The following is a 13767-nucleotide window of genomic DNA, read 5'->3' on the forward strand; positions in this document are numbered from 1 at the left end:
CTTCCTATTGGAAGGATGTTGTGTAACTTGAAAAGGTTCAGAAAAGATTTACAAGGATGTTGCCAGGGTTGGAGGATTTGAGCTACAGGGAGAGGTTGAACAGGCTGTGGCTGTTTTCCCTGGAGCGTCAGAGCTGAGGTGTGACCTTATCGAGGTTAATAAAATCATGAGGGACATGGATATGATAAGTAGACAAAGTCCTTTCCTTGGGGTGGGGGAATCCAGAACTAGAGGGCATGGGATTAGGGTGAGAGGGGAAAGATATAAAAAAGACCTAAGAAGCAACTTTTACACGCAGAGGGTGGTACATGTATGGAATGAGTTGCCAGAGGAAGTGGTGGAGGCTGGTACAATTGTAACATTTAAAAGGCATTTGGATGGGTATTTGAATAGGAAGGGTTTAGAGGGATATACACCAAGTGCTAGCGAATGGGATAAGATTTTGTTGGGATATCTGTCGGCCTGGATAAGTTGGACCGAAGGGTTTGTTTCCATGCTATACATCTCTATGACTCTATGTCTTTCCTTCTTCAATCACCTTTCCACATTCCTCTCCCTCTCCTCCTTGTTCTATCCTCTATCAGCCCTATCTCAGATGCATTGTTTACAAGGGATTGAGATGAACGCATCATCCTTTACAATTGCTCCATTGGATAGGAGAATGTGAGTTGTAGAGGGGAGTCAAGACCTTTCATCAGCACTGGCACCTCAAGATCCTCTTTAGACCAGTGATGGTGCAGGCAGGTTGGCCATAAACACTGCGGAAGGAGGATTCCCCTGAGAAGATAGTGTACCACCAATTGGAAACACCCACCCCCTCCCCCAACTTTCCCTCAGTATTTAGGCAGCTGCCCCCACAGATTTAAGCTGCAGACTCGAGAATGGTACCTCTAAATGCCCAGCTTCTCTCTATTGCCCGTAACATGGTGCCTATGTCACCACCATCCTCTGAGCAAACACAGTTCATGGAAACATAGGCAAGGATGGCACAGAAGGCGGCCATTTGGCCGACTGAATCAGCACCATCTCTTTTCCAGCTCGTCCTCTTTCCCACGTCTTGTTTCTGAATCCCAACAACCTGATGCATCAAATTCTCACACTGCTCCGAGATTCAGGGTATCTCAGTGGCTTAGTGGTTAGCACCATTGTCTCACAGAACCAGGGACTTCGGTTCAGTCCGAGTGTCTGTCTGAGTGGAGTTTGCACGTTCTCGCTGTGAATGTTCGGGTTTTCTTTGGGTGCTCCAGTTTCCTCCCTCAGTCCAAAGACATGCAGCTTAGGGTGGATTGGCTGTGCTGAATTGCCCCCAGTGTCCAAGGATGTGTAGGTTATAAGACCATCAGGCATAGGAGTGGAAGCAAGGCCATTCGGCCCATCGAGACCACTGCCATTTAATCAAGGGAGATGGGAGGTCTTTGGAGGGTCAGTGCAGACATGATGGGCCGAATGGCCTCTATCTGCACTGTGGGGATTCCAAGAAAACTAAAGCTTCTTAAGATTGGCAGGAGATGTCTCCCATCGTTTACCTCAACAAAGTAGTCATTCAGTACGGGGAAGTTCTTCACTTGAGTGAGAGTGGAGCATGTTCTTAAGATGGCGGAAAGTGGCTGCGTTTCTGGCTCCGGACGTAGGCAGCAAATGACCCGAGTTTTGCAGTTGCCTCCAAAAGCATCTTGCGTCAGTTGGGTTAACTTGGATTCGCTACAGTATAAAATGACAAAGTCAAGATCCTGATGAAAAAGTTATATTTAACACTCGTAATTCAGTCCCAGATAGTGACCTTGTGAACATTTGCACGACTATAACACACTCCCTGAAAACTTTATGCTCAAGGTACTGAGGACTCTGTTGGCATATCATGGGAGGGATTGTAGGCCAGTGCTTCCTAGACATTTTTCCACTGAGAGCTGAAAATGTGTTGCTGGAAAAGCGCAGCAGGTGAGGCAGCATCAAAGGAACAGGAGAATCGATGTTTCGGGCATAAGCCCTTCTTCAGGCTCATGCCCGAAACGTCGATTCTCCTGTTCCTTTGATGCTGCCTCACCTGTTGCGCTCTTCCAGCAACACATTTTCAGCTCTGATCTCCAGCATCTGCAGTCCTCACTTTCTCCTCAAAGATTTTTCCACTGAGACCCCATTTTAAAGCTTCATTCATGAGTGAAAATGAAGTCAAGGGCGGATGGAAAGCTGGGGAGATGTGATGGTGGTTTGAAACCTTGAATTGCAAGGTTACAGAAAGCAACTGTGGTACCAACCAGTTTTAGGCCTCATTGGTATCAGATTTTTAAAGATATTTATTCACAGGATGCACATTTATTGCCCATCCCTAATTGCTTAGAGTCAAGTTAAGAGTCATTGCTGTGGGTCTGGAGTCACACGTAGGCCAGGCCAGGTAAAGACGGCAGATTTCCTTCCTAAAGGACATTAGTAAACCAGAGAGGTCTATCTAATGTGGTCAGCACTCGGTTCTTAATTCCAGATTTTTAAAATTGAATTCAAATTCCACCATGTGCCCTGGCAAGATTCAAACCCATGACCGCAGCACATTACGTGGGTCTCTGGATTAAAACACTGTAGTCCAGCAATAATTAGGCAGGCCACACATTTAAAGGGGCATTGCAGCTGACCCCAGGACTATCAATTGCGAGACTCTGCCTCTTATTGCTGGTTAGATCTGTGACCCCAATTGTTTGTCCCACAACCCTAGCCCAGCCTATCCTAGATGATCAGCTATGAAGCCCAATGTCACAATCCAGTGAGATATCAGATGTAGCCTCAGTTGTTGTTTATCTCAGGGGAAAATAAACACTTGCAGTGTCATGTGACACACAAATGTCCAATTCCTCTATACTGGTTCAGGTTTTATAGTGCCCCTCGTGGCAGGGGTGTGTAAATGGGCTGGGATGCCAAAGGATGGTGTGTCTGTCACCTTCCCACATTCTCTCCTACTTTACCAGTCATGGAGAAGGTGATCTCCAATGACCCTCTACCCACTCCGCCACCCTGAGGGATAACCTCAACAGAAGAACGAACACTGGTGGCCTCTTAAGGGCCTGATTGTCCCAGATCAGGTGGTAGGTGGGAAGATCTCACATGGGGAGACCACCCTCCAGGTATATATTCCCCGATGACCTCCTCGTAGGATCAAGATGGGGCAGGTAGTTTTAAATCCCTCCCGGTTAGGTGTACTGTAGCTTGCAGAGGCAAGTCTCTCCCTCTCTCTCTCTGCAGCAAAGGTGACCCCTCAGAACAGCCACAGGAACAATTCCCTCCCATTGTCACCAATGCCTGTCTGAGTGGCCCTAGGGAGGCCCAGTACCATTTCCCTCCATTCTCAGACCTCCATAATTGATATCTGGGGCTGAGGGAGTCAAAATCTTACACCGCCCTGTGTTTCAATGTCTATCAGACTAATGGATTAGGAGCAAGTATGCTGTGGGGCTACAGCACAGTGGCTCAGTGGTTAGCAATGCTGCATTACAGCGCCAGGGATCCAGGTTCGATTCCAGCCTCAGGTGACTGTGTGGAGTTTGCACGTTCTCCCCATGTCTGTGTGGGTTTCCTTTGAGAACTCGTCCAAAGATGTTCAGGCTAGGTGGGTTAGCCATGGGAAATGAAGGGTTAAAGGGATAGGGTGGGTCTGGGTGGAATGTTTTTTGGAGGGTCGGTGTGGACTCGATGGGCCAAATGGCCTGCTCCCACACTGTCGGGGTTCGATGACGCTGGCTGCTGCCTGGCTGCAAGGCCAGCAGTGACCACCGCTTTGAGTGGCGCTGCTGAGACTGAAGACCTGCCAGCAGCCTCTTAAAGGTGAGGCTCTTGTTCTTCAAGAGAAATGAATTGCTTGATGCTTGAAAAATGCAGTCGGTGGGGCAGTGTATGCCAGAACTGACCGAGAGAAAGATTCCCCCCACCCCAAGTTATCAACTGATGGATAGGGCTTGCCCAGCCCCATCAAATTACAATCAGACCAATAAATTCCAAGCCAAGTATTGTTCCCATTACCTCACTGGCAGATGTGGTGGTCATTTTGGACTCAGTACAAGTATGGTTCATATGTTTGTGAGGCATAATAACTGTTTCAAAGTTGTGACAGTTAGTACAGATTCAACTTTAGTTGAACAAAGTGATTCCACTGTCATTAGTTTTGGATACCTGTTAAATTGAACCATCTGATAAGTGGTAATCATCTGTGTCACACAAGGGCATCTCAACAACAATACAGACATTTTACATGGTTACTCTGTGATGTCATGCTCCCCACAAATGCTTTCAGCCACTCTCTGCCCTTACCTGTAGTTAATAACTCTGTCTGGATTGGGGGAGATAGCCAGGTTACTCACTACTTGAGCGAACACAAGAAGTGACATGTTGAGCAAGGAACCATCTTGAAAATGTAAGGTATTCCTGTCCTCTGCAAGCTTCTCCGCTCCTGGTAGATCAATGAGCTGCAGACTTGACTTGGTGGGATGCAGATCATTACGGTCCTGCTACAGTATTTATGGCCAGTACCAGACAAAAAAGTAGCAACATGAATTGTGTGATTAGCTGACCTCTGTGAAGGGCTTTCATAAGAAAAACTGACTTCACAAATCAATAGAATCACTAATGGCTAAAGAAAAGATCAAAGGCTTCCAATAATACATTGTGTCACAGGCCTCCCCAAAGGATTAGACTAAGATTGAGACATGACAGTGAACCAGCAAGAACCAAAACTAGATAGTGACTGGTTTCATTTTAACTGCTGTAGCATCCGCTTGGTTCCTGCTAGGATTGCAGTTGTGGTAGGAGCGTAGAATGGGAGGGACAAAGGAGATGAACTTTATGGAGATGATTGAAAGAAGAAATGGAGGTTTTTGCTCTGCTCCCTAAGATTATGAAGTGGTGTGGCAGAGTGTGTGTCCCTTTGGAAGAGGGGAATTAGACCAGATCGGGCTTGAAGCAGTCCAACCAGACCTAATGATGAATGGTTCAACCAACCGTGTGTTAGGTACTCAAGCCCACACCTGTTGACTTCAAGGGAACCAAAATGGAGACATAACTGAATGGGCAGTCATGTTGTCAAAGCTTTTCATCTGGTACTCATCAGAACAAATGCAAGAATGCCAAATTTCCAATTATCATAACAATTCATACTATAGAGCAAAAAGGTGCTGATTAGTTGATGAGTTAATCCTCATAGGGGGAGGTGATGGTGGAGTGGGAATGACACTAGGCTAGTCATTCAGGAGCCCAGACTAATGTCTTCTGATGACAGGATGAGTTCCCACCATAGTAGATAGATAATTCAGTAATATTTAGAATTAATGTTCATTCAAGCAATTGTGCTGTCATTCCATAAATAGATTATTCATCAATTATCCATCATTCTTGGGAAAATGTTGAGAGAAAGCTTGTTTTATTGGACAGCACAGTGGCTCAGTGGTTAGCATTGCTACCTCATAGCACCAGGGATCCAGGCTTGATTCCACCCTCGGGTGATTGTGTGGAATCCCCATATCTGCATGGGTTTCCTTTGGGTGCTCCGGGTTCCTCCCATAGTCCAAAGAAACACAGGTTAGGTGGATTGGTCATGCTAAATTACCTATAGTGACCAGAAATGTGCCGGCTAGGTTGATTAGTCATGGGAAGTACAGGGTTACAGGGATGGGGTGGGCTTGGGTAGGATGTTCTTTGGGTGGTTCAGTGTGGACTCGATGGGACAAATGGCCTACTTCCGCACTTTAGGGATTCTATCATTATACTTCATAGGAAGATCTCCTTCCAAAATGGGCTGATTAGGAGCAATGTCACCTGTCGCCTATTATTACGAATTTAACTTGGGGTTCAACACTTACTTTTGTGGTCATTTTGCCCCCCACACCCCCGTCATGAGGAAACAATATCCTCTCAACTCTCATTTCTGCTGTCTATTTCCCAAGTAATTGGCTGATTGAATAAAACAGCATCTTCCTTCAGTTGTCAGTGACAGGCGCTCAGTCAGCCCAGACTTTACAACACAAAACAAAATGGCCGCTCTTGGATATGACTGCATGATTGGGCAGCACTTACTACATAATTCTGACTAATCAGAATACTAACAATTTAACCAATTTAAAATAATTAGTTAGACATGTAATGTGGACATGTAATGGATGTAATATTTGCTCACATTAACATATATTCATACAAAGGGACCCATTCTCTGAAAATGAAAGGAATATGTTCATGCCTTTCATTTTGCTCAATTATCTATAGCCTCCTGTTGCTTTCTTCACGACACTGGCTCAGATTTTTTTTTATTCTTGTGTATGATGTTGACATCGCTAGCAAAGCCTACTTTTGTTGCTCCAGCCCGAGCTCCAGAGGGCAATTTAGAGTCACATTGTTTTGGGACTGGAGTCACAAATAGGCCAGCTCAAATAAAGACAGCAGACTTCCTTCTCTAAAGGCGAAAGTGGGTACTGCAGATGCTGGAGATTAAAGTCAAGATTAGAGTGATGCTGGAAAAGCACATCAGGTCAGGTAATATCCGAGGAGCAGGAGATGATTCCTGGTGAAGGGCTCCTGCCCTTCAATGATGCGATTAGCACAATCACAATTGTTCAGCAAATGTTGCCCAATCATTCCATCGTATGCAAGAGCAGACATTTTATTTTGGGAGTTATAAGTGTGGTCTGTCTGAGTTTGGTCTCAAACAAACGAAAGAAGATATTTATTTATTCAATCAGCCGACAATGGATGCTAGATAAGAGAAATGGGAGGTTAGGTTTTTTGTTAATGCCAGGGACATCAAGAATGGATGTGAGAGAAATGGTTGAGCCTTGGATTACATTTGTTACAATAGCTATAATGTGCCCTTTCTCCTTGCCTCTAATCATTCCATTTTGAAAGGAACATTCCCTGTATGGTGTTATGCAATTGTATTGCTTCCATCATTTTCCGACTGGCCAATGGACAAGTGACGGATGATTTATTTGTGGAATGACAGCACTATTGCTCGAGCGAACATCGGGGGAGGTTCTTCAGCTTCAGGTACAGTATGTGATGCATCCTTATCGAAGGCAGTAACTTTGGAGTCTCACCACCAGTAGGTTCAGTTGAGTGATAACAGTGGCTTGGCTGTCCGCGGGCCCGAAGTCCGTGTTCGCTCCTGTGCGCCGTGCCCAGCCTAGGCGGAAGGTGGATGTTGCATCGGCTGCTGAAGAGACGGTGACGCGGTTTAATCCCTGAAAACCAATAAATGTCAACTTTCAGTAGAGTGTCACCAGATTAAACATAAATAACTCTGAACCGCGGCTATAGGAAGGATGTTGTGAAACTTGAAAGGGTTCACGAAAGATTTACAAAGATGTTGCCAAGTTTAGAGGGTTTGTGCCACGGGGAGAGGCCAGATGGGTTGGGGCTGTTTTCCCTGGAGCATCAGAGGCTGAGGGCTGACCTTATATAGGTTTATAAAATCATGAGGGGCATCGATAGGGTGAACAGACAAGGGCTATTCCCTGGGGTGGGGGAGTCCAAAACTAGAAGGTATAGGTTTAAGATGAGAAGGAAAAGAATTTGATCCCTTTTAAGGGGCGACATTTTCATGCAGAAGGTGGTGTGTGTATGGAATGAGCTGACAGAGGAAGTGGTACAACATTTAAGAGGCACCTGGATTGGTACATGAATAGGAAGGGTTTAAAAGGATATGGACCAAATGCTAGCAATTGGGACTAGATTGTCTTAGGTTATCTGGTCGGCATGGGCCAGTTGGATTGAAGAGTGTTTCTGTGCGGCATGACTCTATGACTCCAAGGCTCATTTACAGAGACAGAGAGAGAGAGACAGAGAAAGGGTAGAACTCAGTTGTTAATGATGCCTCATGACCCTACCCGCCTCCACCCCCCCCCCCCAACAAAATTCCATCAATGAGGACCCAATAAGTACAGTTGCAATTTAGTGCTTTATTGCTAAATGTCTGATGCATTAATTTTATTGGGTCACCCCTCCACCTTGAGGAAGAAAAGCAATCACAGAATTGTTACAGGAAGGAGGCCATTCTGTCCCTGGAGTCTGTACTTGCTCTCTGAGTGAGCATTATGACTTAGCACCATTCTCCTTCCTTTCCCTGTAAGTCTGCACATTATTTCTATTTAAATAATCATCCCATTGCCTGCTTGAATGCCTCAAATGAACCTGGTTCCACCGCAATTCCAAACGATATGGTACATCACGCACCATGGGTTGTGTGAAATAAATTTCCATTTTGTATTTGTTTCTTTTGCAAATAACTTTAAATCAGATCTTCTCATTCCCAATCATATTATTAACCATCTCTCATAGTGTCCAGTCTTTCCGGGAAGTGTGCCCTTTCAGTTCTGCTTTCAGCCCTGAGTCTTTTTGACTCTTTTCTGATAAATTGTCTTCTCAACTCTGGGATAACAGTTAAATCCTATTGTGCTACTGAACAGCGTACATCCTCAGGGATGCTGCCAATGTCAACACACACTTGGAACTAGAACCAGTATAGTTCAAGGAATGCTGTCTCCTATCTATTTACGTCTGTAGTGTAGCTGGCTTCTAAAGGTCTCGTTTACCAGTACAAGGACATTGTTACCTCTCTCTATAACGTCAGAGCGCTCTCTCTACAAGGAAACCATTTACTCAACATCCTCATTAGTTGTCAATGGTTACAACCCATAGCCCTGGAATAATTATACAGTGTTCAACAATTCCAATCTTATCCTGGAAATTTGAGTATTGGAAATCAATTCCCTCGACTTCCAAATAACCTTGAACATCTTGACGTGATCAACTTCCTGCACATTAAACTATATTAACTATGTTGTTAAAAATCATACAACACCAGGTTATAGTCCAACAGATTTATTTGGAAGAACTAACTTTTGGAGCTCTGCTCGTTCATCAGGTAGCTGTGGAGCAGGATCATAAGACATGGAATTTATAGCAAAACATTGATATTGGAGGCAAAGTTGGGGTCATTAATACCAGCATGATCAGATGGGCTGAATAGCCAGTTTCTCCTCCGTATGTTCTATATAACCTACGATCGCATCAAAAGAGTTTTTGATATATTTTACATTGCGTGTGGATACTGTCCATATTGAGAACTTGTAACATTTAATTAGATACATGCTGATGAAATGTTATATTTCATAATACATAAGTCCAAGTCAAAAATGGAAAAAAACCCCACAGAAACGGAGGAAAAAAGGGAGGGGAAAAGGAAAGGAATGGGCGGAGCAAAGGAGTTCCGGCTGAAGCGATTCACTCTGCCGCCATCTTGGAGCCTGAATTCTAGAGCAATTTGTATTGTTTAAGATTCATGTGCCAATCAAAATATGGCTTGAATTACAGATACACAGATCCTCCAGCTTTTCTCAATACTTAATAAGCCAACAAGGTATAGAAATAGTCTTGAATTTATCAGCAATCCATCAAGATGACATTAATTTCAAATTTCTGGCAAGATTGTATTGACTAACACTATTCAAACACATCAAGTACAACATGATTTTGCAAACTCCTCAAACCAAATCATATATAAAATGATTAGAACAGAAACATAAAATGACACTATTTGGGTTAACATTTTCCTATGATGTTCCTTTATTTCTGAAAACTCTGTTAAAATAAATGCTGCACAAAAGAACTAACAATGGCCCACTAGTATCTCCAAGAACAGTTTCGAGACCTCTGTATACATGATATGTCAAAAGGTGTAGAAGCACTCAATAGGTTTGATAGTGTCTGCAGTGAGAAAATGAATGTTAACATTTCCAGAATCATTAGCAACATCTGCTGTCCAAAAACACACCAACCAATAAAGTTAGGACTGTGTCAACAATCGAAAATTCAAGAATTCAGTATTGAATCCACATTTTCCCTTTTACATCTCCTCCAGGCCCATCTTTTCTTGCCCCAATACCCCTGTTTGTCTTCCACCATTTTTGATTTGTCACTTAATATAATCTCTCTTGTCTTCTACTCAGCTTCTTCCTCTTGTCCTCTCCTACCCCATCTTTAAATGTGGGCTGTATATGGTGATGTGTACTGAAACTGCAAAGGGAACGTTTCCCACCCGTGTGAATTTGCAATGCCTGACAGAATGTTATAGCTCACAACATGCTGCATACTCTGTTTTTTCCCAGCAAAAGTCTTTCCCCGTCCGCATTACATTCACTTTGTATAATCCTCATTCACCTATATTCCACTATATCATAGTGTGGTATGAAGTAATTACTACTTGAAGTGAATCATAGAATCCCTACAGTGTGGAAGCAGGCCATTTGGCCCATCGGGTCCACACGGACCCTCTGAAGAACATCCCACCCAGACCCAACCCTATCCCTGGAGCCCAGCATTTTCCATGGCTAATCCATGTAAATCACACATCCCTGGACACAGTGGACAATTTAGAATAGAATCAGAGAATCACACAATTCCTACAGTATGGAAACAGGCCATTTAGCCCAACAAGTCCACACCGACCCTCCAATGAATAACCCACCCAGAACTACTCCCCTACCCTATTACTCCACATTTACCCCTGAATAATGCACCTGACCTACACACCCATGAACACTGCAGGCAATTTAGCAGAGCCAATTCATCAAGCCTGAACATCTTTGGACTGTGGGAGGAAACCAAAGCAGGGCTGAGAATGGCAGATGGAGTTTAATTCAGATAAGTGAGAGGTGCTGCATTTTGGGAAAGCAAATCTTAGCAGGACTTATACACTGAATGGTGAGGTCCTAGGGAGTGTTGTTGAACAAAAAGACCTTGGAGTGCAGGTTCATAGCTCCTTGAAAGTGGAGTCGCAGGTAGATAGGATAGTGAAGAAGGCGTTTGGTATGCTTTCCTTTATTGGTCAGAGTATTGAGTACAGGAGTTGGGAGGTCATGTTGCAGCTGTACAGGACATTGGTTAGGCCACTGTTGGAATAGTGAGTGCACTTCTGGTCTCCTTCCTATCGGAAAGATGTTGTGAAACTTGAAAGGGTTCAGAAAAGATTTACAAGGATGTTGCCAGGGTTGGAGGATTTGAGCTCTCGGGAGAGGCTGAACAGACTGGGGCTGATTTCCCTGGAGTGTCGGAGGCTGAGGGGTGACATTATAGAGGGTTAAAAAATTATGAGGTGCATGGATAGGATAAATAGGCAAAGTCTTTTCCCTGGGGTCAGGGAGTCCAGAACTAGAGGGCATAGGTCTAGGGTGAGAGGGGAAAGATATAAAAGAGACCTAAGGGGCAACTTTTTCACACAGAGGGTGGTACATGTATGGAATAAGCTTTCGGAGGAAGTGGTGGAGGCTGGTACAATTGCAACATTTAAGAGGCATTTGGATGGGTATATGAATAGGAAGGGTTTGGAGGTATATGGGCCAGGTGCTGGCAGGTGGGACTAGATTGAGTTGGGATATCTGGTCGACATGGATGGGTTGGACCGAAGGGTCTGTTTCCGTGCTATACATCTCTATGACCTTGACTCTCTGACCTGAAGGAAACTCACCAAACACAGGGAGAATATGCAAACTCCACACAGACAGTCACGCGGGGCGGGAGATGAACGCAGTTCCTGGTGCTGTGAGACAGCAGTGCTAACCACTGATCCATCGTGGTTAACTGACACCACAAGAAAAGTTCTGTCCATCAGAATATAAAGCACTGTTCCCACGATGAGCTAACTGGTTTGTTGCAATAGATATTCTAGTACTTAATTCCATCTAACAGTAATGTGTTCTTATTCATAACAGCCTGACATCTCACAAGATTGCATCTCACATAACTGCATTGTTATGGAGCTATGAAGTACTATGCTATAAACCTATTTCATGGATGTAGGTTTGCTCGCTGAGCTGGAAGATTCAGTTTCAGACGTCTTGTCACCATATTAGGTAATATCTTCAGTGAGCCTCCAGACGAAGCACTGCTGATGATTCTTGCTTTCTATTTATATGTTTGGGTTTCTTTGGGTTGGTGATGTCATTTCCTGCAGTGGTGTCATTTCCTATGGTGATGTCCTTTGCTGTTCTTTTTCTCAGGGGGTGGTAAATCATGTCTAAGTCAATGTGTTTGTTGATAGAGTTCCGGTTGGAATGCCTTGCTTCTAGGAATTCTCGTGTGTGTCTCTCTTTTGCATGTCCTTGGATGGATGTGTTGTCCCAGTCGAAGTGGTGTCCTTCCTCTGTATGTAAGGATATTAGTGAGAGAGGGTCATGTCGTTTTGTGGCTATTTGATGTTCATGTATCTTGGTGGCTAGTTTTCTGCCTGTTTGCCCAATGTAGTGTTTGTTACAGTCCTTGTACGGTATTTTGTAAATCATATTAGTTTTGCTTGTTGTCTGTATAGGGTCTTTTAAGTTCATTAGCTGCTCTTTTAGTGTGTTGGTGGGTTTGTGGGCTACCATGATGCCAAGGGGTCTGAGTAGTCTGGCAGTCATTTCTGAGATGTCTTTGATGTAGGGGAGAGTGGCTCGGATTTCTGGACGTGTTTCGTCTGCTTGTTTGGGTTTGTTGCTGAGAAATCTGTGGATTGTGTTCATTGGGTAACCGTTCTTTTTGAATTCACTGTATAGGTGATTTTCCTCTCTCTGCGTAGTTCCTCTGTGCTGCAGTGTGTGGTGGCTCGTTGGAATAATGTTCTGATGCAGCTTCGTTTGTGGATGTTGGGATGATTGCTTCTGTAGTTCAATATTTGGTCTATATGTATTGTTTTCCTGTAAATGCTGTTTTGAAGTTCCCCACTGGCTGTTTCTCCAGATTTCAGAAGTTGTTTGAGTAGGGCTGTGATTCGGTTCTCTTGTTGTAGGTCGGGTCTCTCAGCACTTGTTGGTTAAGTGTTGGTATCCACAAGTAGTGCGTTCACTTTTTCAATGTAGTCTCTTTGATTTGAAATGACTGTTAATCATCCTTTGTTTGCAGGTAGGATAACAATTTTTTTTAGTCTTTCTAGTGCTTTCCTTTCTTGTGTATTGAGTGTGTTTCCTTCTGTTTTTCTGCTTAATGTTGGTGCGACTACCCGTCTGATAGTTGGCTGGGTTTCATCTGTGAGTTGGTTGTCTTTTAGTCTTGTTTCTAATGCTGCGAAGAACTCTTTCTTGTCCGCATCCTGGAAGCTGTAATTTAATCCTCGTACTAAGACGGCTTTTTCAGTGTTCGTTAAGAGTCTGTCAAATGCGTTTTATTATCCATGCTTCTGTGTTGTCAGTGTTGTTACTTTGTGAATGTTTGTCTAGGTTTTTTTGGAGGTCTAGTTTTTTCATTTTCTGTGTTTGTCACTGTCTAATATCTGTCTATGGCTTGTGTTACTGTGTCTGTCCATTCATGGTCTGTTGCATGAGTGAGTAAAGATTTTTGGTGCAAATTTTCCTGGTTGTATTTACGAAGTCTGTTGTGGGCATCATTAATCATTTCTCCACGTCACTCTGTGGCCATTTTGCTCTGCTATTCTTTTAGCTAGTGGGGTGTTAAGGGGAGGTCTGTATGCCCACAACAGACTCCATAAATACAACTGGGAAATTTTGCACCAAACATTTTGACTTACTCATGCAACAGACAATGAATGGACAGACACAGTACAACAAGCCATAGATATTAGACAGTGACAAACACCAAAATGAAAAAACTAGACCTCCAAAAAAACCTAGACAAACATTCACAAAGTAACAACACTGACAACACAGAAGCATGGATAAAAAAACGTATTTGACCGACCCTTAATGAACACTGAAAAAGTCGTCTTAGTACGAGGATTAAATTACAGCTTCCAGGATGCGGACAAGAAAG

General features: G+C 43.8%; 1 protein-coding gene across 1 annotated transcript in view; it reads right to left on the minus strand.

Annotated features, from left to right (window-relative positions):
* The window catches only part of ccdc78 (coiled-coil domain containing 78), a 78288-nt gene that overhangs the window by 45870 nt on the left and 18651 nt on the right, over positions 1 to 13767 (minus strand). The window contains exons 5-7 of the mRNA XM_072559966.1: positions 7065 to 7208; positions 4294 to 4490; positions 1527 to 1701 (exon numbers count right to left, since the gene is read on the minus strand). Of these exons, the coding sequence (XP_072416067.1) occupies positions 1527 to 1701; positions 4294 to 4490; positions 7065 to 7208 (516 nt within the window). The remainder of the gene's footprint in view (positions 1 to 1526; positions 1702 to 4293; positions 4491 to 7064; positions 7209 to 13767) is intronic.

This window comes from Chiloscyllium punctatum, chromosome 40, assembly GCF_047496795.1.
Source record: "Chiloscyllium punctatum isolate Juve2018m chromosome 40, sChiPun1.3, whole genome shotgun sequence".
Taxonomy (NCBI): Eukaryota; Metazoa; Chordata; class Chondrichthyes; order Orectolobiformes; family Hemiscylliidae; genus Chiloscyllium; species Chiloscyllium punctatum.